Source organism: Anser cygnoides, chromosome 27 (genome assembly GCF_040182565.1).
Source record: "Anser cygnoides isolate HZ-2024a breed goose chromosome 27, Taihu_goose_T2T_genome, whole genome shotgun sequence".
NCBI lineage: Eukaryota > Metazoa > Chordata > Aves > Anseriformes > Anatidae > Anser > Anser cygnoides.
In genome coordinates this window covers 937,064-957,228 of record NC_089899.1, presented here as the reverse complement: position 1 = coordinate 957,228, position 20,165 = coordinate 937,064, and the positions used below count along the sequence as shown (strand labels likewise).

At 62.3% G+C, this 20,165-nt stretch overlaps 1 protein-coding gene across 1 annotated transcript in view; it reads right to left on the bottom strand.

Annotated features, from left to right (window-relative positions):
* Positions 1-584: 584 nt before the first annotated feature.
* Positions 585-20,165, bottom strand: part of EFNA2 (ephrin A2) — a 42,687-nt gene continuing 23,106 nt past the window's right edge. The window contains exons 2-4 of the mRNA XM_066983648.1: positions 6,237-6,529; positions 4,115-4,180; positions 585-2,728 (exon numbers count right to left, since the gene is read on the bottom strand). Coding sequence (XP_066839749.1) covers positions 2,607-2,728; positions 4,115-4,180; positions 6,237-6,529 — 481 coding nt within the window. The 3' untranslated portion in view covers positions 585-2,606. The remainder of the gene's footprint in view (positions 2,729-4,114; positions 4,181-6,236; positions 6,530-20,165) is intronic.

Here is a 20,165-nt window from a genome sequence, read left to right as displayed (position 1 = left end):
AACAAGCGCGGGCGGGCGCCCGGTGCGAGCGCTGCTCTGCCAGGGGAGGTGGCTCACGGTGGGAGCTGCCATGGGGTTAGGAAAATGCCCCCGAGGACGCGCGTGATGCCCCTCGGAGCACCCTGCCCCAGGTTTGGTGGCCCCTGGGGACATCGCCAGGCACTGGCCCAATGCAGCCCAAGGGGAAACTGAGGCAGCGGCGGGCGAGCGCCTGGGGAGACGCCGGAGCGCCACGTCCCAGCCCGCAGCGCCCACCCACCGGGCTGCATTGCCTCCAATCATTAAGTACTATCAACAATCGCATATTAATTAATTTAATATCCATTATTATTCATTAACACAGTAATTAAATCCTTCCCGTAATTAACGCACCACCCAGCAGAGCGGTCTGGCGGCACGGCCCCCTTCCACCGGCGGAGAGGGCGGCGCGGGGAGCGGGGAAGGAGCCGAGCGCGGCTGCCCCGCTGCACCCCAGTGCCTCCCAGTGCCTCCCAGTGCCGCTGGTGGCCGGACCGGTGGCGCATTTCGGATCGGAGCCCGGCGGCGGCGGCGGGAGGGAAAGGCACTTCTCGAAAGCAAGGGCCTCACATGACATTTATTTTTATTTTATTATAAAAAAATACAGAATCCAAATCAGGTGGTGATCCGGTTACCATCAGCACGACGTCGAGGACGAAAGCGGCGTGGCTAAGGACGAAGCTAGGCGGGACGGAGACCAACACGCAAAACCAGCGCCGACAACGGGCTGCTCCCAAGGGAAAAACCGACCCCAGCAACCCCCCCCCCAGCCCTCACCCAACCCTCGCCTCTGCTCAGAGCTCCCTGCAAGTGTTGCTGCCTCACTTTGCTTTTAACTCTCTCACAGTCGCTGTACACAATATAGATATTTATATATATAATCTATATATATATAAAACACAGACCGAAGGCCAGGTTTTGCCGTCGCCACTCCCCTGCGAGCCCGGCGGTGCTGGAGCGGTGCCTGGGCACGGCCCCCAGCCCCCCCCTCACCCCCGGGGTACCGGTGCCAGGAGAACCACGATGCTTTCGCTCGCCTTTGAGAACCACGACCTGGTCAAGACACAGGGGGATGGGGGGGGGGGGAAGGCGACAGGACGGGGGGGGGGGGGGGCGGTGGCGGGGAATGTGTTTTTTTAATCGTCGTTTTGTAATTTTATTCTTTTTTTTTTTTTTTTGGATGGTTGAGATGAGCTTATTGCGAGATTTCAGCGTCCTAGTCTAAAAAATAAAAATAATCAAATAAAAATAAAATAAACCCTTCCATAAAATTCATTCTCAACAATACATAAAAAAAACGCTCACAGTATAGCGCCTGCCGGCTGTATTTACAGAGCGGAGCGGCCCCCGGGCCCCCGCGGAGAAAAGAGACGGGGCTGGAAAAGGTCCGTGGAAAGGGCTCGGTGCGGGCAAAGCCGGCATCCCGGGGCCACCGCCCCCGGCGTGAGCCCCCCGGGGGGGGGACACAGTCCTGGATTTAAGGCGAGGAGGGGCTGGGCCCCTCTCTGGTTCATCTCCCACCCCCTGCGCTTCGGGGGCCGATGGGGTTTTTCCGTGGTTTCCTTTTGGATGCGAAGAAAGAAGAGGAGAAGAAGCCAAAGCCCGGCGCAGCCGCGGCCCCGGTGCCAGCCCCGCGCGGAGCGGGGGGGACAATCATAGGGGGGGCCCCGTCCGCCACCCACGGCCAATGCTGGGGACGAGCCCCTGGGGCCACGAGCACCTGGGAGGCGGCGAGGAGGACGGGGTGCAGACCCAAAAAGCTGCTCCATCCTGGCGCTGGGGGGGAATCCAGCCCCCGGGGGGGCACAGGCGGTGCTTGGGCTGACACGGAGGGGATGCAGCACCGGGGGGGGCAGCGGTCGGCCCTGCTCCAGCCCCAGGTCCAGCCGAGCACCTGGGGGGGCTCCTGGTGCCATCCAGAACCCCCAGGGCTCCCCGTGGGTGCTGCCACTTCGCTGCTGGCGGAGCCGCCCCGTGGGGACGGAGGTGACATCCACAGTGCGAGCCATGGGGAGGGGTCACCCCAGGGGGCTCGTAGCTCGGGGACCCCCCCAGAAGCCTCGTGTCCGTCCGGGTCCCCCATCCCCGTGCGCTGCAACGTCCTGCTGCAGGAGGGGCGGCCGGGCTGGGAAGGAGTCCGTGCCATCGGCACCGTGGCGGTGTCCATCTCGCCGGGCGAAGGCAGTGTGCCATGCCGCAGCCACCACGGCCCCGGAGAGGGGCTCAGCGCCCGGGGCCCCCCCGTGCGGTTCAGTCTGACACGGGGAAGCCTGGACTGAAAACAGAGCCAACAAAAATAAAAATCTTTTTTTTTTTAAAAAAAAAAAAAATCGGAAAAAAAAAAAATAATCAAAAATCAGGACTCTATATTTGGTCTAGAAATGTAAAAAGCAACATCCTACGGGGGAGCCGGAGCCGAGCGAGCTGCAGGGAAGGGAGCCCTCGAGGCGCGCGGGCAGGATCCGTCCCGGTTCCACCGCCGCTGGTGCGGGACCGCTCCCCCGGCGCGCTGCACTGGTGCGGGGGGCTCCGGGGGGCTCCTGGCCGGCAGCACAGCCCCGCTCCGTCCCGCACCTCGCCCCGCGGCGCTAGGAGGCCAGCAGCGTCCAGAAGACCGGCACCACCACGAGCGCGGCGTGCGGCACCCTGAGGCTGCAGCACGAGTTGTTGCTGGTGAAGATGGGCTCCGGGGACTCGTAGAGGGAATCGTCTGCGGGAGGGAGGAGAAGGGAGGCATGAGACGGCTGAGCACCACGCCGGGGCACGGCGGGCAAGGGGAGGGGGGTGATGCTCAGCGCCCCACTGGGGTTGGGGACCCCAGGGTGGCGTCAGGCAGCGCCTGGGCCCCGTCCCCTGCGCAGCCTCCCCGACTGCTCGGATGCCAGCAGGGCTGGATCCGGCCCAGCTGCGTGACACCAGCCCAGCAATCCGGCACCGCGCCGGGTGGCAAAGCGGCGCGTGGCCAGAAATAAGTTAAATTACGGCTAACGCTGTTAGCGCACTCCCCGGGCTCTGCTCTCTCGTGTTTATCACCGGATTAAGGATTTTTTTACAGACCCAGAGCCAGGAAAAGCAGCGCCTGCCCCTGCCCCATCCTCCTGCCCCCATCCTGCAGGGTCCTCACGTGGGGTCTCACCCAGAGCCGGGTGCTTGCAGATGCAAAGGTCCCAGGGTCCAGAGTGGATCCCCCGGGGGCCCCGCGTTCCCCCCCCCCAGCGCAGTGCCTGTGCCACGGCTGCACAAAGGCAGCCCTTCTCTGCAAGGCACCCACATAATAAAATCCCGATATTATTAAAATACTAAAAAAAATTATATCAGGAGAGATTTTTTCCCCCATTATGCCCTAGTCCTGAACAAAACAGAATGATTTTTTACAGATGGTTTCATTATATTGGGTTTTATTTTAAAGCCATGCAAATAAAAAAAAAAAGAAAGACATCCTTTTAAATGGTGACATTTCGCAGGCACTCAGCCCTTCCCCAGGGAGAGCTGCTGCCATTTGCTAATTACACGTTAACAGGAGAAGAAAATTATTAATTTGTTTTTTTAAATGGCTGAGTTATTTGATTCTGAAAAGTAGCCACTGTGCAGAGATTATTATTTTTTTTTTCCCCCTTTCTGAAACCCAGCGGCAGGCGGCAGCCGCCCAGGCGAGGCGCTCGCCCTGCGCCAGCCGTGGCTCCGGGCACGGACCCTGCGGAGGAGCTTTTTGGGCAGGATGGGGGCACCCCCGAGCCCCAGGACACCAGCAGGGTTTGCCCCCCCCAGTGCTCGCAGCCTCCTGCACCTCGGTGACACACAAGTGCCACCCTGGGGACACCGGGGGTCACCCAGGACCTGGCGTGCCGTGGGGACTGGATGCAACCACGGCGCTTGGCACAAGGTCCGCGTTTTCCCAAAGCTCAGGGGGTCCTGCCCCAAACCTCCCCTCCCTCTAAAGCCATATTTATGCAGCCAAGTCCCACAGAAACCAGAGGTCCCCCCCTCGCCCACCAGTGGCTGAAAGCAGCGGCCCCCGGGGGGCCAGCAGCCCACCCCGCAGGGCACCTGCACCCCACAGCCCCCACCCCACCACGGCCCCGTGGCGCCCACTTACTCGTCGGCCGAACGTAAACCTTCAGCTTGAGGCAGGGCCTGTCCACCATGTTCGGGGGAGAAGCAGCTGCGGAGGAGCATAAAGGGGATAAAAAAAAAGCAGCCCCGTTAGCAAGGCATCAGCTCGGACCCCACAGCCCCCAGCGGGGATGAGCAGAGCCCCCTCGGGGCAGGGACCCCCTCGGGGCAGGGACCCTTTATAGTGGGAGGGCTGGGGCTGGCCCTGCCCTGCTCCAGGGCGGCCCAGTGAAGGGTCTTTACTGGTCCCAGTGCAGCTGGCAGCGATCTGCAGCAAATATTCGGGCTGCCTCCAGCAGCTCCGCGGGCTCTCGGCTCACACGCGGGATTAAACGCCTTGCAGAACACGAGGGCAGGGATGGGAAGAGCGGAGGAAGGGGCGAGGGGTCGGTGTCGGTGTCGCCATCACCACTTGGGGAAGCCCCGGGTTTCACGGTGGCACCCCGGGGTGCTGGCGGCAACGCTCTGCCCGCACCCACAGCCCCAAGCCCCCGGGATGGGGACGGGGAAGGGAATGGGGACAGGGCTCCACGTCTGCAATGCCCAGCCCCACGGCATGGGGCGATTCCGGCCGACGTGTGCCCAAAGCCTGATCCCCGCTGGCGGCTCTCCGGTGGCCTCTGTCCTGTCCCCCGTGCCACCAAGGAGGGCGAGAGCGAGAGCAGGTCCGCGTGGCTCTCCCTCGCAGGCAAAATGAGGCTAAAGGCAGAGCAAAACTAATACTCCATGGGAGAGACAAAGGGAGTAATTGCAATAATTATCTTGGTGAAAGTCCCCTCGCAATATTAGAAAATGTGATTTTTATATATGTGTTTTTATAGGAATTTAATTTTCTTTTTTTTTTTTTTTTGAATTAAAGAAGGGAAGAGCGCATTACTCTCAATAAAGTTTAATTTGAGCTGGAAGAAGGGGGAATTGGGATGTGGCTCGTGCGAGAGCCGGCAGCAAGGGGCCACCCTGCCTGGCACGCGCGGCCCCGGGCCACCAGCGCCCCTTCCCCGCCAGCTCTCGGGGGGACACGGCAGGCTCTGGGGACCCCAGAATGAGCAGCGACACCGGGACCACGTCCCCAGTGATGGAGCAGGGGCCGGGCAGCGGGTGCCGGAGCACCCGTTACTTCTTATCCCTTCCTTTTCCTCCCTCGTGCAGCGCCCTGTTGGGGAACACGACTGCCGAAATTCGGGAAGGTCACGGCGCTGGTGCCTGGCGCCGTGCACGGAGCCCGTGGTGCCCATCCCCGTCCCCAGGGCCAGCGCTCGACCTTGGCCCAGCGCGGGAGCGCGGCCCCGTCCCCGTGCCCGCGAGGTTAATGGCATTCCAATCCGCGGGCGCGAGGAGGAGGTAATTTCTTTTCTTTCATGTCTGCTAAATACGGTTCCTCAAAGAGGCATAATTTCTAATGTTCCGCATGACATGAATCCTAACCGGTTTAGCAATGATCAGCTTCACCATTTACTTCTGTGTAATCTCTCCCTAACGACATTAAAAATAAAAAAAAAAAAATAAAAAAATAAAATAAAACGGGGCGGGGGGGGGGGAGAGAGAGTTGTAGCTGCCGTTATTTCGCGAGTGACATTTTACAGGGGGAGAGAGCGAGGGGGGGAAATGGTAATTTAATATAGATAAAAGGAACAAATTAAGTGGGCTGAAAACAGATGCTTTAGGAAAAAGGGGGAGAAATAATAAGGGAGATAAGCAGGCCGGGCAGCTCCTGAGCGAGGAGAGAGGCGTCCCTGCCTCCCCGTGACACCGGCGGGTGCTCGGGGGTCACGGTTTCTAATTTATTTTTACTTTTTTTACCCTTCATTGATCACAAGGCTCCCAGCGCCCGATCCGAGCCCATTAGCTTATTCTCCCGAGGCTGGAGCAGCTCTCTTCCTCATCCTCATCCTCCTCCTCTTTCTCCTCCTCCTCTGCCGCCACCTCAGAGCCTGGCTGCTCTGGGAATTAAGAAGGGGCCCAATCCTGCCACGTGCCCAGGTTTGGGGGCTTTGTAGCGTTTTGGACAGCCGGGGTGGCCGCTGCTCCCCTTCGCTCAGGGGAAGTGGGGCAGATTTGGGGGGCAGTGTTCGACCCCCCCCCACCACCACCAGCCCCCCACTCACAGATGTAGTAGTACTCGTGGCCGGGCCGGAACTCGAAGCCCAGCGAGAAGGGGGTGAAGAGCTGGAACTTCTCGGAAAACTTGAGGGGCCCGTTGGGGGAGTCGGGGCGGTTGCACTCCCAGCGCTTGAAGCCCTTCTGCCGGTGGTCGCAGGACGCGTGCCCCTCGTAGTTGACCATGTAGAGGACGTAGCGCTCCATGCGCTCGGCGGGCAGCGGCTCCTCGTAGTGCGGGCAGTAGATGTCCAGGTAGTCGTTGATGCTCACCTCCACCGTGTAGTCCCCGCGGTGGAACCTGCGGCACAGCCGGCGTCAGCACCCTGCACCCCAAGGGGCCTGATCCTGCCCGGCCCCGCACCCCCACCAGCGCCCCCCCAGCATCAACCTCAGGAGATTAAACCCGGCGCCTCGGTGTTGTGGGATTAATACCCGGGCGACGCTCGGTACTGAGGAGCAAAAAAAATCATTATTCGCCGCGATAAGCATCGGCCCTTTTGGTATTAGTGCCGACGCGCGCCGCAATCCCGTTGTAATTTGCGTTTTTGGCACTGATTATCGGAGAGATTAAGGGATTAGCGGATCCGGGAGAGGTCCCTGTGCGCGGCGGCTCCCACCCCACAGCAGCACCCGGCCCCTGCCCCCGGCACCCTGGGCCCCCCCCCAGCTCAACCCCGCGCCCCCCCAGGAGCCAACCTGGTGCTTCTCCTTTTTTCCCCCCCTTGTGATGACTTTTCTCTGCTAATTAACTTGAGGCTCCCGCAGCACCGCTCCCCCCAGCACCACGACGTGTCCCATATGTGTCCCACGTTGCGCCCCCCCCCCGCACCGATCCTGCCCACAGCCACCCCCCGGTGCTCCCCGACACCGCCCGAGCACCCGGGCTGAGGCTGGCTCAAACTCATCACACGGATGTCCCGAACACACCGACGACGCTGCACGCCCCAGCAGGGACAGAGGCAGCCCCCAAAGAGCCACCGGTGCCCAAAAAGGCACCCCAAAAGGGACGGGGGGGGGGGGCAGGACGGGGGCTCAGGTCCTTGAGCCCTGCCGAAGGAGCCGGGCGGCGGCGCGGAGCCGCCATCCAGCTCATTACCTGCCTCATAAGCACTCTGATCACACAGGGACAGGCGCTAATTAAGGAGAAGGGCTTTGCTCGCTCTCCTTCCCTCTCCTTCTCCGAGTCGGTTGTGCCAACCCTGCCCCTGGCAAGGTAACATTTTAAAATGTAAAATTAATACAAAGGGCCGCGATTTACTGGGAAACAATTTCAAACACACACAAAACAATAAAAAAAAATAAAAAGCTCTTCTCTCTTCCTTTTATTTAAAAAAAAAATTATTTATTTTAATGATTGTTATTAAAGCCCAAGCTAAGGCGATTGTAACAGAAGGGCCCACGCTTATCAGGGGAATAATAATAATAATTATATTTTTGGGAAAAAAAATCAACCAACTCCAAGGGCTTTTGCCGGACTGACAAATTGCTGAATTAAAGCTGATTAGCTGTGATAAATGGCACGGACGGGGCCGGGCGCTCCCGGGGCCGGGGGAGGGCTCTGCCTTTGCGGGGGGGGAGCAGAGCGCAGCCCCGGCACGGTGCCCCCCCAGCCCCCGTCCCACCACCCCGGGGGGCCTCTTGGGCTGGGGACAAGCACGGGGCTCTGCAGGTGTGTGGGAGGGAGGGGGCAGCAGCAGCGCGACCCAGGCCCCCCAGCCTGATGGCCCCTGATGTCCCCGTCCCCACTGTCCCCCCCCCCAGCCATAAGTCTCCTCAGCCTGGCGCTTTTAGGGGCAGAGGCATGAAGTCACACGTAAAGCTAAGGAAATAATATTTTATGGAGAGGGCGATGGAATGTGGGGAGAAGGTGGTGAGATGCAGGGGCAGAGGGATGTGACATGGGGACAGGGCGACGGCACAAGGGGACAGGGCGACGGCACATGGGGACAGGGCGATGGCACATGGGGTCAGGGCGATGGCACATGGGGACGGGGCGATGGCACAAGGGGACAGGGCGACGGCACATGGAGACAGGGCGATGGCACATGGGGTCAGGGCGATGGCACATGGGGACAGGGCGATGGCACAAGGGGACAGGGCGATGGCACATGGGGACAGGGCGATGGCACAAGGGGACAGGGCGATGGCACATGGGGACAGGCTGCCTGCACAGCTCGGGCTCTCCATCCTTGGTGACGTTGCGCCCCGTCCCCGTCCCCACAGCTGCGGGTGGCAGACGTGTCACTGACCAGCAGGGCTCGGGGCGGCACAGGCGGTGACAGGCGCCTGGGGACCCTGCGGGGAGGCACGGGGGGCGCTGGGGCATGCCCCGGTGCGGGGACGGGGCTGGGGGCAGGACGGGCAGGGCACGTCCCCATCCATCCCCGCGCACCCCAGGCTCTGGGTGACTTTGTCTCAGACCTGGCTTTTCATCACCGGCAAAGCTTTATTATTAAAGCTCCGATTCCCCCCCCTGCTGCTTCCCCACCCCGTAAATCCCGGGCGCGCTCCCGGGCTGGGGTCTGCTCGCGGGAGCTCCGGCGGAGCCAGACACGGAGCGGCGCGCACGCACGGAGCCGTCTGTTAATTTGTTATCGTTTAAGTCATTCGGTCCGCGAAATGTCAACAGCATTTTAAAAACCCGCCACCTGGAAAGCGCGCTGTCGCCCCGTGTAATACCCGCAGCAGGGCTGCCAGGCCGCGCTAATTAAAATGAGTGGGATTTGAACTGTCTAAACGAGGCACATCGCTAATTCGCCTGCTTCGAAATATATATAAAAAAAAACACGCAGATCTCAGCTGGGGGGGGGGACGGGCCGAGCCGGGCAGTTTCGGCACGTTCCCTGGCAAGCACCGCGCTCCCTGGTGAGCTCCGTGCGCCTGGCCTGGCACCCGCTCGTGGTGCTGAGCCGCCAGGGTACGGTGCTGAGCTGCCATGGGCCGGCCGCGAGGTAAAATGTTAGAAAAAATAAAAAAGGTAAAACGGTGAAATGCTGCAGCCTGGTGGGACGGAACGCGACGGCTCCCCGGGGAGTTTTGGGGCACCGGCATCCCGTCCGCACCGGGGCTGCTGAGGTCACGCCGAATGAAAACCTCCCCCGTGAGCGCATCCTGCCGTAATCCTGGGAATTTTGGCCATGGCATTCGCCCAGCCCCTCTGCACGGCGCGGGGACCCCGCGTCCCGCTGCGGCCAGAGCTGCACCACGTCCCCGTGCTCAGCACCCACCCGCACCACGGGCTGGCACCGTCTGTGGGATCTGTGCCCCCAGAGCTGCTCGCATCCGGCGCGGGCCCCGCACAACGTGTAGGATTTCACCCTTTACCGGGTGCCTGCGTTGGTGCTGGGGCTGTGGGGGCCCGGGGCTCGCCCAGCGCCCAAGGGTTAACGCGGGAGCCTCGCTTCTCCCTGACAGAGATGAATGGAGCGGCCTCGGCGCTCACCCCGGTGGGATGCTGCGCTTGACAATCGACTCGGCGCGGCTTTCAGCTCTGTCAGCTACCATTAGGGCTGGGATCCCGGCTAATTGGGTGCTTCATTAGGGGCATTCGTTACCGTTAGCGCTGCCTGACAGCCCGGCAGCTCTGCGGGGCAGGGGACGGGGCTGCCCCGGTCCCACGGCCCCCAGCCCGAGGGACCCTTCGCCGGGGGCTCCGCGCATGGGGGCGGCTGCGGGGGGCACCGGGGGAGTCCCCGGGGTGCCCCAGCGCCCACCCAGTGCCACCTCCCTGCCCTCGCTCCCCACCCGAGTCCCCTGGCCGTTAATTGAGAACTTTCCCGGCCCTCACGTGCCTGCCCCTTTTGCATGACAAGAGCGGAAATCCATTGGAGTGAAATTGCCTGGAATAAAACACCGGGAACCAAGCGGCCCCGCTGCCCCCCGCCGGGTCCCCGCGCGGTGCCGGCCAGGGACAGGGCGGCACTGGGGGCCGTGGGGGCGCCTTGCCCAGGTTCTCCCTCTCAGACATTCACTGGGGAGGAGAAAAAGCCTTCCAAGAGCCCAGCCGATGACAAAGCTGCTTCGGGGAGACGTCACGCCAACCCTCGCTCTCTACTTTTCTTTTTTTAGGGCTTTTTCTGCAACCCGATGGAACCTGGGGGTGGCTGCGCCCCGGCCAAATCCTGCACCTGAGCCCAGTGACCCTGTGGCTGCCGGGGCCAAGTCCAGGCAGGGCTCTTCCAGGAGGCACCCCTGGCTCCCCCCAGCCCCGAGGTGCCACCCTGGGGTGAAGCCGGGGCTGGGCAGGGACCCGCAGGTCCCCTCCACGCACAGGGTGGCACCGGCATGGCCATGCCGAGGATTTCGCTCCGGCGGGACCAGCCCCGTCCTGCCACGGCTCTCGGCACCCCACCTGCGAGCCATTTCTGCTGGCAGGGAGGTTGAATCCTTCCCGTCCCTATTTGCCGAGGCAGCACACGCGCTCTCTGGCTTGCTCTCATTTTGTTTTTTTTTTTTTTTTTTAATCTCATCTAAATTCACATCCCGGTGACCCTCGGAGGACGGCGGACGCGCCCCTCACTTGCCTGCCCCACAAAACCCTACAGAAGCGCCCGACACGAAGCTTTGCCGTGGTTCAGCCGTGCCCAGCGGGCAGTGGTGCTGGGCACCGCAGCACCCAGACCCCATCCTGAGCCCCCCCCGCAGCCCCTGCCTCAGTTTCCCCTCCAGGCAGCAGCAGCCCCCCCTAAAAGCCCCAAAGGAGCACGGCAGCCTTGTGCACCGACAAAGGGCATTTGTCTCGTGGTCTGGTTACACCCTGCAAGCCCAGCCAGTGTCCCAAGGGTTAAATAATTCAGATTTTTCTTTCCCGAACAGCTTGAAAAGAGATATGATTGCGCTCACTGAAATACGTTGGGGGGGGGGGGGAGATATTATGGATGGAAAAGAGCTATTTAAGCTGAAGAACAGTGTTGGCACATAAACAAATGGGTATAAACTGGCCATGAATAAATTGAGGCTGGAAATTAGAAGGTTTGCAACCATCAGAGGAGCAAGGGGCTGGAACGGGCTCCAGCAGCCGGGCGGGAGGCGACGCGGGGCTCGAGCACGGGGCTGGGGGGGCTGGCGCCAGGGGTCCCCAGCTCCCGGGGGTCCCACGGCCCCAGGGCAGCCGGGCACAGAAAATTCTCGCTTCCACCTTCATCTGCTGAAATTCTCCGTCATTCAAATAGTCACAGCGTGATCAGGAGTAATAAGCCTCTTACAGAGCAAAATAAAGCCGAGCAACCCTCCTCCCCCACCCCCCCGAAAACAGCCCCAGCCCTGCCCGGCGCGCTCTCACCCGTCTTTTTTTTAGCGCAACCTGATGAAAATGCAAAGCGGCCACCAGCAGCCTCCCTCGCCGCCGCCAGCCCCTCTCCCCCCCACCAGGGAACGAGCGAAACGCAGCAAAATGCAGTAAAACGGAGCAAAAAGGCAGCCCCCCGTCCCACGGGGCCGGCGGGGAATTACTCCCGCGGGGGGAGGCGCGGGCGCGTGACTCCTTTCCGCAGCGCTCCGGCTCTTTTCCATTAATCCTGGTGCTCTGCTGGTTGCTGGCACGTCCGTGGCCGGCAATGGACTTCACGCCGGGAGCGTTTAAGCTAGTTTTCCCGTCTGTTTCTTTTTTCTCCTTGGGCAGCCTGCATTACAACGCCGCGGAGCGGAGCGGCGTCCTGCGCGAAGCCAGATTCAGCGCCCGCATGCGGTGCGGTGCCCGGAGCTGGGGGGGGGGGCACAGGGGACTTGGGCTGCATGTTTGCAAAAGAGCTCGGCATGCAGATGAAGCCTCAGCTCGTGCCTGGCACGGTGCTCACCACGCAGGGCAGGACGAGGAGCTGGGAGCAGCTTTTGGGGTCCCCCCGCCTATGCCGGGGACTCGACGGGTGGATGGAGCCGGAGCCCACAGCAAAAACGCCTGCACCCATCTACTCTCGGCCATCCCACCCCAGCACCCCATCGGCTCCCACCCTGTCCCGTGGAGCCAGTATTTATTGTAAGCACACTGGTGACATGTTTTGCGTGGCCAGAGAGCCAGGGGAGAGCAGCTGCTCTTCCGCCTGGGAAAGTTTCTCCAATTCCCCTCTGTTCCCACAATCACCTCCCCACGCCCCGCTGCGATGCGCCGCAGAAATGTGACAACCACACCAACGCAACGCCCCCAACCTGGCCGAGCCCTGATGACGGCCAGCACAAGACATGGGGCAGGGTTACGGAGCCGCCCTGCCCTCAGCTCTCCCAGCCCTGCCAAGCAGAGGCGACGAGCCCTCGGCCCCGGCAGGGACGTGCAGCGCCGTGCACGCTCCGGCAGCGCGGCGCGGCTCCGGCTGCAGCTCACGGTGCGCCTGTAATGTGGTCTTGAGGGACCCGCCGTACACACACCACGTAAATTATTTAATTTCTCCAAACTGCTGCACCTTTATAAATCATTAAAAGCTCCTTTTGATCTGTGTTAATGAGGTTTCCTGAGTGTGGTGGCTGGAAACGCACTTCAGCGCCAGATAGCGAATCGGCTAATTAAAAAAATAAAGACGGAGCACGCGGGAGCGCGGGGAGCGGCAGGAGGGACAGGGACCGGCACCTGTGGGACACGAGGGCTCCCAGACGGCCCCGCAGGGACAGGCAGGCGGTTTGGAGACGCCCGTTACGGTTTTCCCCTTTTCAGTTATTTTTGGGGACGGGAGGACCCGCACTCGGCTCTCCCCCCTCGCTGGCCGAGTGCCTCCAACGATGAGCCGCAGGGGCAAGGCGGCAGCAAGCAGCATCCAGCAGGAACAACCCTTAAAACGGGGATGGCAGAGGAGGGATTTTGGTTCATTTTCTGTTTTCCAGGCGTCTGAGCCCTGTGCCTGTTGGTCACTGCTCCGCTCGGCCAGCTGGGCTGCCAGTGCCACCCTGTGCCTGCTGCCCGCCCAGGGACGGATTTTCCAGGATGGATTTGTTACACCAGAAAAAAATCCAGGATGGATTTTTTTACACCTAAGCAGTAAAACTGTGAGCTCTGGCCCTCAGCCTTCTGGTCTCAGAGCACGTTGGGTGTGGGCAGGTCCCAGCTGCAGCCACCTCGCCCAGAAACCCCCCTGCTCGCTAACACCAAGGCCCCACACCATGCGTCACCGGCTGTCCCCTCTCGTTGGGGTCTTTGGGCCCCCCCACGTCCACACGCTGGGGTCCCCCATGGGGCAGGTGTGCAGGGACGTGGTGACCACTTCGTGTGCGTCCGTGGCTGGGGACTTTGGGTGCCACTGGCTTGTCCCAGCCTGCGGGGCACCGGCCCCGGGGACTAAAGCGTAGAGTTGCCCCTTTTCCTCGCAGCTGACGGCAGCAAGTCACAGCCACGGCACGTCGGAGCACGGGCCCTGCTTTTTGGGGGGACCACGGGACTCGTGGAGCCCCCCGGGGCCGTGCAGAGCCGGGGCCAGGGGGAACTGGCGGGACGGGCGATGAGAAACCGGCGGAGCCGGCATCAAGCGTCACTTCGCCAGCCCTGACAGCTTTAATATCAATATTTATCTCAACTACAAAACTCCGATCCCAGCTACATATTCAGCAGCTCGATTACAGTTATCTGGACTGACGGTGACGGCTCCCATCGACGGGAGGTTACTTTGGGCTTAATGCCGTTTGACAGCCCCGCCGCAGCCCGTGGCCGCGCCGCATGGCGGGGACGTGGCGGGGGCTGCGCGCCCGGCTCAGCTCCGCGGGGCCGGGGAAACCCTGGCGTGGCCACAGCCCTTGGCCACCAGCACCCTGCCCTCGATCACCCGCTCCTGCCAAGCTCAATCGTGGTCACCAGTTTTGGCTCCTGGGTCAGCCTCTGTCCTCCCTGTGTCCCCCCCAACCCTGTCCAGCAGCGGGGCAGCACCGCTGGATTCATCGTTAGTGCGTTTTTCCCACCCAGCACCCAACAGCACAGAGGTTTGCTGCCAACGCTCCCGGGCTCCTTGCTGCTGGATGCAACGTGGGGACGATGCTGGCAGGAGGCTCGGGTGGCAGCACCCCTACAAACCCCGTTGCTCCTGCCCAGGGGTCCCAAAGCACCCCGAGAGCCAGCTCTCCGCGCTCTTCTTCATCCCTGCAGCCCCCAGCCCCGTGCCCGCAGCAGGCGCTGCTCGGCGGCACCCATGGGAGCTCCCCAGGCCAGCAGCCGGGGCTACCCGCGGCGCCAACCCCAACCACGTTTCTTGCGAGATCGGCTTTTTTTTTTTACAACTTTTTGCGTGAGACGCGAAGGCGCCCAGCCCCTGCGCCGACACAATGGGGTTATGGCGAGCGGGGCCCGGGCGAGGAGCAGCCCCCGGCAGCCCGGGGAGGGCAGCGCGTTGTGGGTAACGATATGCAAATCGCCATGCAGCACTGCCGCCCGTGATTGCTTTCCCCCCCGCCACAGGGAACCGCTTCCAGCTCTCCCCGCAACGCCTGCGGGGAAACCTGTGCCCGAGGCCGGGGCGATGCGCGCAGCCGACGTCGTCCCCGGGTGCTCGAGGTCCCGGTTTGGGGCTGGCCAAGGGCCTCCATCGCTGGGGAGCCTCCCAGGCTGGTGCAGCCTCGCCCTCCGGAGGCTCACTCATCTTGATTTAAAGATATTTCCCTTTCCTTTTTTCAAATGTAAATGACAGCCAGAGAAACGCGCGGCGGCGATTAGACACAGGAGAGTGGAGGTAACCTCGTCCGGGCTCGCCCGCGCTCCCACAGGAGACAACTGCTCTGTTACCTGGGGCAACGGTGGAAAAATTATGGCTGGCATCTAAATTGCCATCATTATGCTCCAGAGCCAACACTCCCCATTTACACTTTATTGTCATCTTTTGCTTTAGGGAGATGCTGAGATATTACAGGACCGGGTGACAGAGTGGGATGAGATGGGATGCATGAATAGATAGACATATAGATAAATGGGTACACCCGCAGCTATTATTTCAGCCTGTTTGCAGATCTAGAAAAAGAGCAGCAATCCACCCTCCCGCAGGCGAAGGGAAGACTTTATAACGGGGAAAAAAACAAAATTTGTTTAAATGCAGGCGCGAGCCCGCCGAATCCGCAGCGTGCGGCGGCCGAGCGCCCTGGACACGCGGCGCATCGGAGAGTTTTCCATCAACAGGTGGCAAAAACGCAGCGGTGCAGAAGGGCAGGCGCTGCCCCGGGGATGCACCCGCAGCACCACGAGCTGGGGCAGGATCTGGCCCATGAGGCTGGGCCTCAGGGAGTGTGGTCCTGCAGCCCCCAACCCGCAGGGCTCTGGGCACAGACACGGGACCGTCAGAGCCGGGCATCCTCCCGCAGTTTGGTCCCTTTCACCCCGAGAAGCAGCACTCGGCCCTTCTCACATCTCGAAGGCTCTCAAGACGACGCACTTATCCTGTAAGACGTGCCCTCAACCACACGCATTAATTCAGAGGCAGAGCCGCGCCAGCCGACTTGAGTACGAGGAGCCACAGAGCGCCGCGGGTGCCAGAACTTCTCAGGGGCTTCCGTGCACAAACTGCCCCCATGGGCAGCCGGCACCGGGCTGGGGCTGACGTCCCATTGCAGGGCTGCCCTCGGGGGAACTCACGGGCACCCCAAACCAGACCGCTCTTCCTCCCAGTGATGCATGTGAAGGCAGCAGAGGGATGATGCAGCTGGTTTGGCTCCAGCAAAAGGAGCCGGGACTGAGCTGCCTAAGGGTCAGCGCAGTGTCGTGATGCTACACGATTAATGTAGCAGTGTGAATTTTAATTAATTTCTCTAAGGACCTAAGAGGGTCTTGGGTGAAGGGTGCTCGGGAAGCAAAGTGGGAGAAGAGATGAGAAAACCCCTCATGCCAGACCTTCTGCCCCGATCATGATCTTGTCTTGCTTTCCACTCCGGCATCGCTGCCGGCATGCCAGGGAGCGCAGACCCTCAGCACCCATGGGTGCCCCCGCCACGGAGCAGGGACACACTGGAGCCAGAGCCTGGCTCCTCTGCTCCCTGCACTGGCATCTGCCCAAAGCAGCGCGAGTTTTGCAAAGTTACACTAAGACAGAAAAGCAGCAGGAAAAGGTGAATTTGGGCATTGTTCCTCCCACACCACGCAGGGAACAGGGCTACGAGTGGGCAGGGTGAAGAAACTCAGTCTTTCGGTATTTTCAAGGAAAAAAAAAACAAATGAAAAAAGCAAGCCAGTCCAAAAACCAAGCAGCCCAGGTCCCGGGCTGGATTTCAGCCCTGCAGAAATGTGAACCTGCTCCGGCTTTCTCCTGCCCTCCCCCCCCAAAAACCCACCAGGACGCTTTGGGAAACAGAAGCGGGAGCTTTTAGCACATCCTGGTCTGGGACCAAACCCGGCCAGACGGCACAGACCTCTTAACACGGGCGCTGATTAGATTGTAGCCGGGCGCTGCCGCGATGACAAAGTACAGTAGGAAATAACGAGACGGACGGACGGGGAGATGGAGAGATACACGCGGCTGATTGATTGATACAGGCACAGACAAGACAGGTTTTCCTCTGGCTCACAAGGTTACTCACTTTCCTGGAGAAAAAAAAAAAAAGCAGGCGTCAATGGGAAATACGGGGTTTTGGCACAGAAATTCCCCGTTTTCCTCATGCCAGAGCCGTGCCTCGGCAGCCCCCAGGCCACGCGCCCCGCGGCCCCTTTTGGGGTGTGCGTCCCCTCCCCTCATCACGGCTCCCTGAATCTGCACCAGCTGCTGCAATTCGCACCACTCACCCCTCATTAGCATGGCTGCTCGTTAGCACAGCACCGAGACTAATCAATACTGCCATTAACGGACTACCCTGAATTAATGCATTTTAACCTGGCGGGCCTTTGGATATTGGTCATCTTCCCACTTAACCTGGCAGCAGCGGCTCCCCCTGCCCTCCCCACCAGGCTTGCCGCAGCTGGCGCAGGTCTGGGTGCCGTGGGCACCCTTGGGTCACCTCCCCAGCACCCCTGGGGGACACGGACGTGGCCAGGCTGATGTCACTGCCCCGTGGCTCTCTCGTGTTGTCCCGTGCCACCAAGCGAGGCCACCGCCTGCGTCCCCCCCTCAACGCGGAGGGTCTCGGACCTGCACCCACGGCCCCGTCCCGTGGCTCAGGGCCCCCAGGGGTGGCTCAGGGCCCCCAGGGCCAGCCCACGGCCCCTGACCCCTGCGTGGCCGTGCCCCGGGCAGCAGGAACAGAGCCGCTGTCCCCCGGGCGCCCCCCGGCCACCCTCCCCTGCTGCCTCTCAGCGCCTCTGGCTAAACAGAGATCAGAAATGTTAGATCTTTCTTAACATCTCCTGCCAGCACTGTCAGTGGCCCTCTCCAGAGTACCAGGGCCCTCTGTTATGTAAACACAGCACACTCTCTGTCAAAGATTAAAAAAAAAAAAAGGCTCATTTGCACATAAAAGCAGCCCCTGCACTAGTTACGGGCACTGTGGCATGTAAGGAAGGCTGTAGGTTAAACTCGGTAATAAGCCAGGCGGCACAGATCCCCCCCGCCACCCCTCCTGCGGCCGGACTCCGCCGGGACCGGGCAGCGGGGAAAGCCCCGACACCCCCTGCAGTGTGCTGGGGGCACCCTTGGGTGCTCCTCGTCCACGTAGCAGCACCGACCCCAGCTCCTCCGCTCCGCGTCGTGGCCGGGCGACATCTCCCAGCGCCGGCCCTGCTGGCGGTGCTGACGCTGCCGTCTCCCCTCGGGGCTGGGGGCTCCGGGGGTCCCCGACCACGCTGACCCCTCGCCCTCAGCCCCGGCCCGCTCCGGGAGCGCCCGAGCCCGGCCGGCTGCGGGGCTGGCGGCAGACATCTGCGTGTGCCGTCGGGGTCCGCGCAAATTTAATCAGATCAGAAATTCATTGTCGGAGAGACGGCGGCTGGAAAATGTAACGGTAATTGCGTTAGCGCCGTCAATTGTGCGGCCTCGTCTCCCGCCGCCGTTCCTGGAGAGAGACGCGGGGGCACCGCGGGGTGGGCACGGGACGGGGCGGGCGGCAGCGCCGGGATCCCAAAACCCGGGGGTGCTGGGGGGAGGACGGGAGAGGAGCCGAGGGTCTCGGTGGGAGCAGGGGAAGGGCCAGGGGAGGGCGAGCGGAGCACGGCGAGAGCCGGCGGCCAGATGGCTCAGGACACGGCCGAGCCGCCGCAGCAGAAGGTGTTTACGGTGCCGGCTGACAGCAAAGGTGAGCGGGGCACCGGGCTCCGGCGGGGAGGCGAGGAGAGGAGACGAGGCTGCTGCGCTTGGCAGGTCCCCGCCGTGCCCAGACCGTGCGCACCCCTACCCCAGCACCCTGCGCCCCCACCCCAGCACCCCTGCGCCTCCCGCCCTGCACACTCCCAGTGCCACGCACACCCAGCCTGACACGCGTGCCCCCACGCACACCCATCCTGCTCACCCCCCCCAGCACCGTGCACGAGTCCCCGCCGCGCGTCGCTCCCCGCAGACACACGTGCCGCCCCGTGCACGAGGCCACGCGTGCTCATACGTGCTCAGGCTGCTCACGCTGAGCGCCCTAATTAACACGGCTGATAAGGGGCGCGGGGCGGGAGCTGCTGGGGGTTATCTGCTGCAGGCAGCCGGACCCCCCGCCGCCCGCGCCGGGCCCCGCTGGGCATCCAGACAAAGGCGCCCGTTTGGGGGTCTCCAAAAGGGGATGGGGCGCACGGCCCCCGCGCCCCACCTGCGGCTCACCCGCTCCAGGCTGGCCTCGTTAGCGCTGCCAAGCCACGGCACACGGCAAGTTCGGGGCCTGGCACGCTGGGGGCAGCTCTCCGACCGCCCGGCTGCAGGAGCCAGCGGGGAGGTGACCGCTGCCTCGGCCCCTCCGGGGCTCTTTGCAGCAGCAGCTTTCGTTTGCCTGGTCCTGGAGCCAGGGGCAAGGCTTGACCTGCTGCAGCCTCTGTGCCTCAGTTTCCCCGTCCTGAGGCAGGGCTGCCCACCTCGCTTCATTTCAGGCACACCAATTAACACAGCTCAACGCCAGCACCCCGCCAGCCGCCTCCTCCATCCCCCTTTGGCTCACGGCTCCGGTAACTCCGCGTCGGGTCTCCCTCCGCGGGGACACCGCGGGAGGTGCCCGGCCATGGCCCCCGGCCTCGCCTCCTTTCACTCCCCATCACTTCGGCTGTCGGATGCTCTGCTCTCAGGCGGCATCGCCGTCGCAGCCGGGGGAGCCTGTGGGGCGGCGTGTTTCAGGGGTGACTTTTTAACCTTGCGACGCTTCCATTCGAAGGAGATTTCACGCGCGCGGTGGGAGCGGTTTCCCAGCACGTTGCCGACGAGCGTGGCCACGCTCGTGTGACGGGCAGGAGCTGGGGACAGGGCAGGAGCTGGGGACAGCGCCAGCCCCGGCACAGCCCCGCAGTGACGCCGCCGATGCTGATGAGCCACCAGCGGGATGCCGCACAGGGACAGGAGGACATGGAGATGGACAGGGGGACACGGCCAGGACGGACGCTGCTCGCCCTCCAGCCCCTTTCCCGGCCTCTCTGCCCCAGCCCCTTGGCCCTGTCTGGTCCTCGCGCACCCTGTGCCACCCCAGTGCCCCCGTCCCTGTGGCCAGGGGACGCCAGACGGGATCCAGACCCGCGGTGACCCCCAATCAAAAGGACGACACGGGACATTTCTCCCCAGCCCTGACGGTGACGGGCTGCAGAGCCAGCGGAGCCGTAATTTATCACGCCAGCCCCTGACAGCTCCCTTTGACGGGGTCCCCGGGGGGGCCGAGCAATGCCTTTTGTCTGCCCAACAATTAATTATTTCCTGGCTAATGATGAACTCTGACTTGCAAAGCAGGTAGCGGCTGTGTGCAGGAATGACACCCGCTTCCTCCGCTCCTGCTGCCCACCACAGACCCCAACACCTCCACCACGGGCGGGGGGCACGGGGAGGGCTGGTCTTGCACCACGGCCACCCCGGCACCCCACCGTCCTGAACCGGGGACGCTGTCCCCACAAAGGGTGCCCCAAATTGGACAACCCCATAAATGAGACCGAAGGAGCT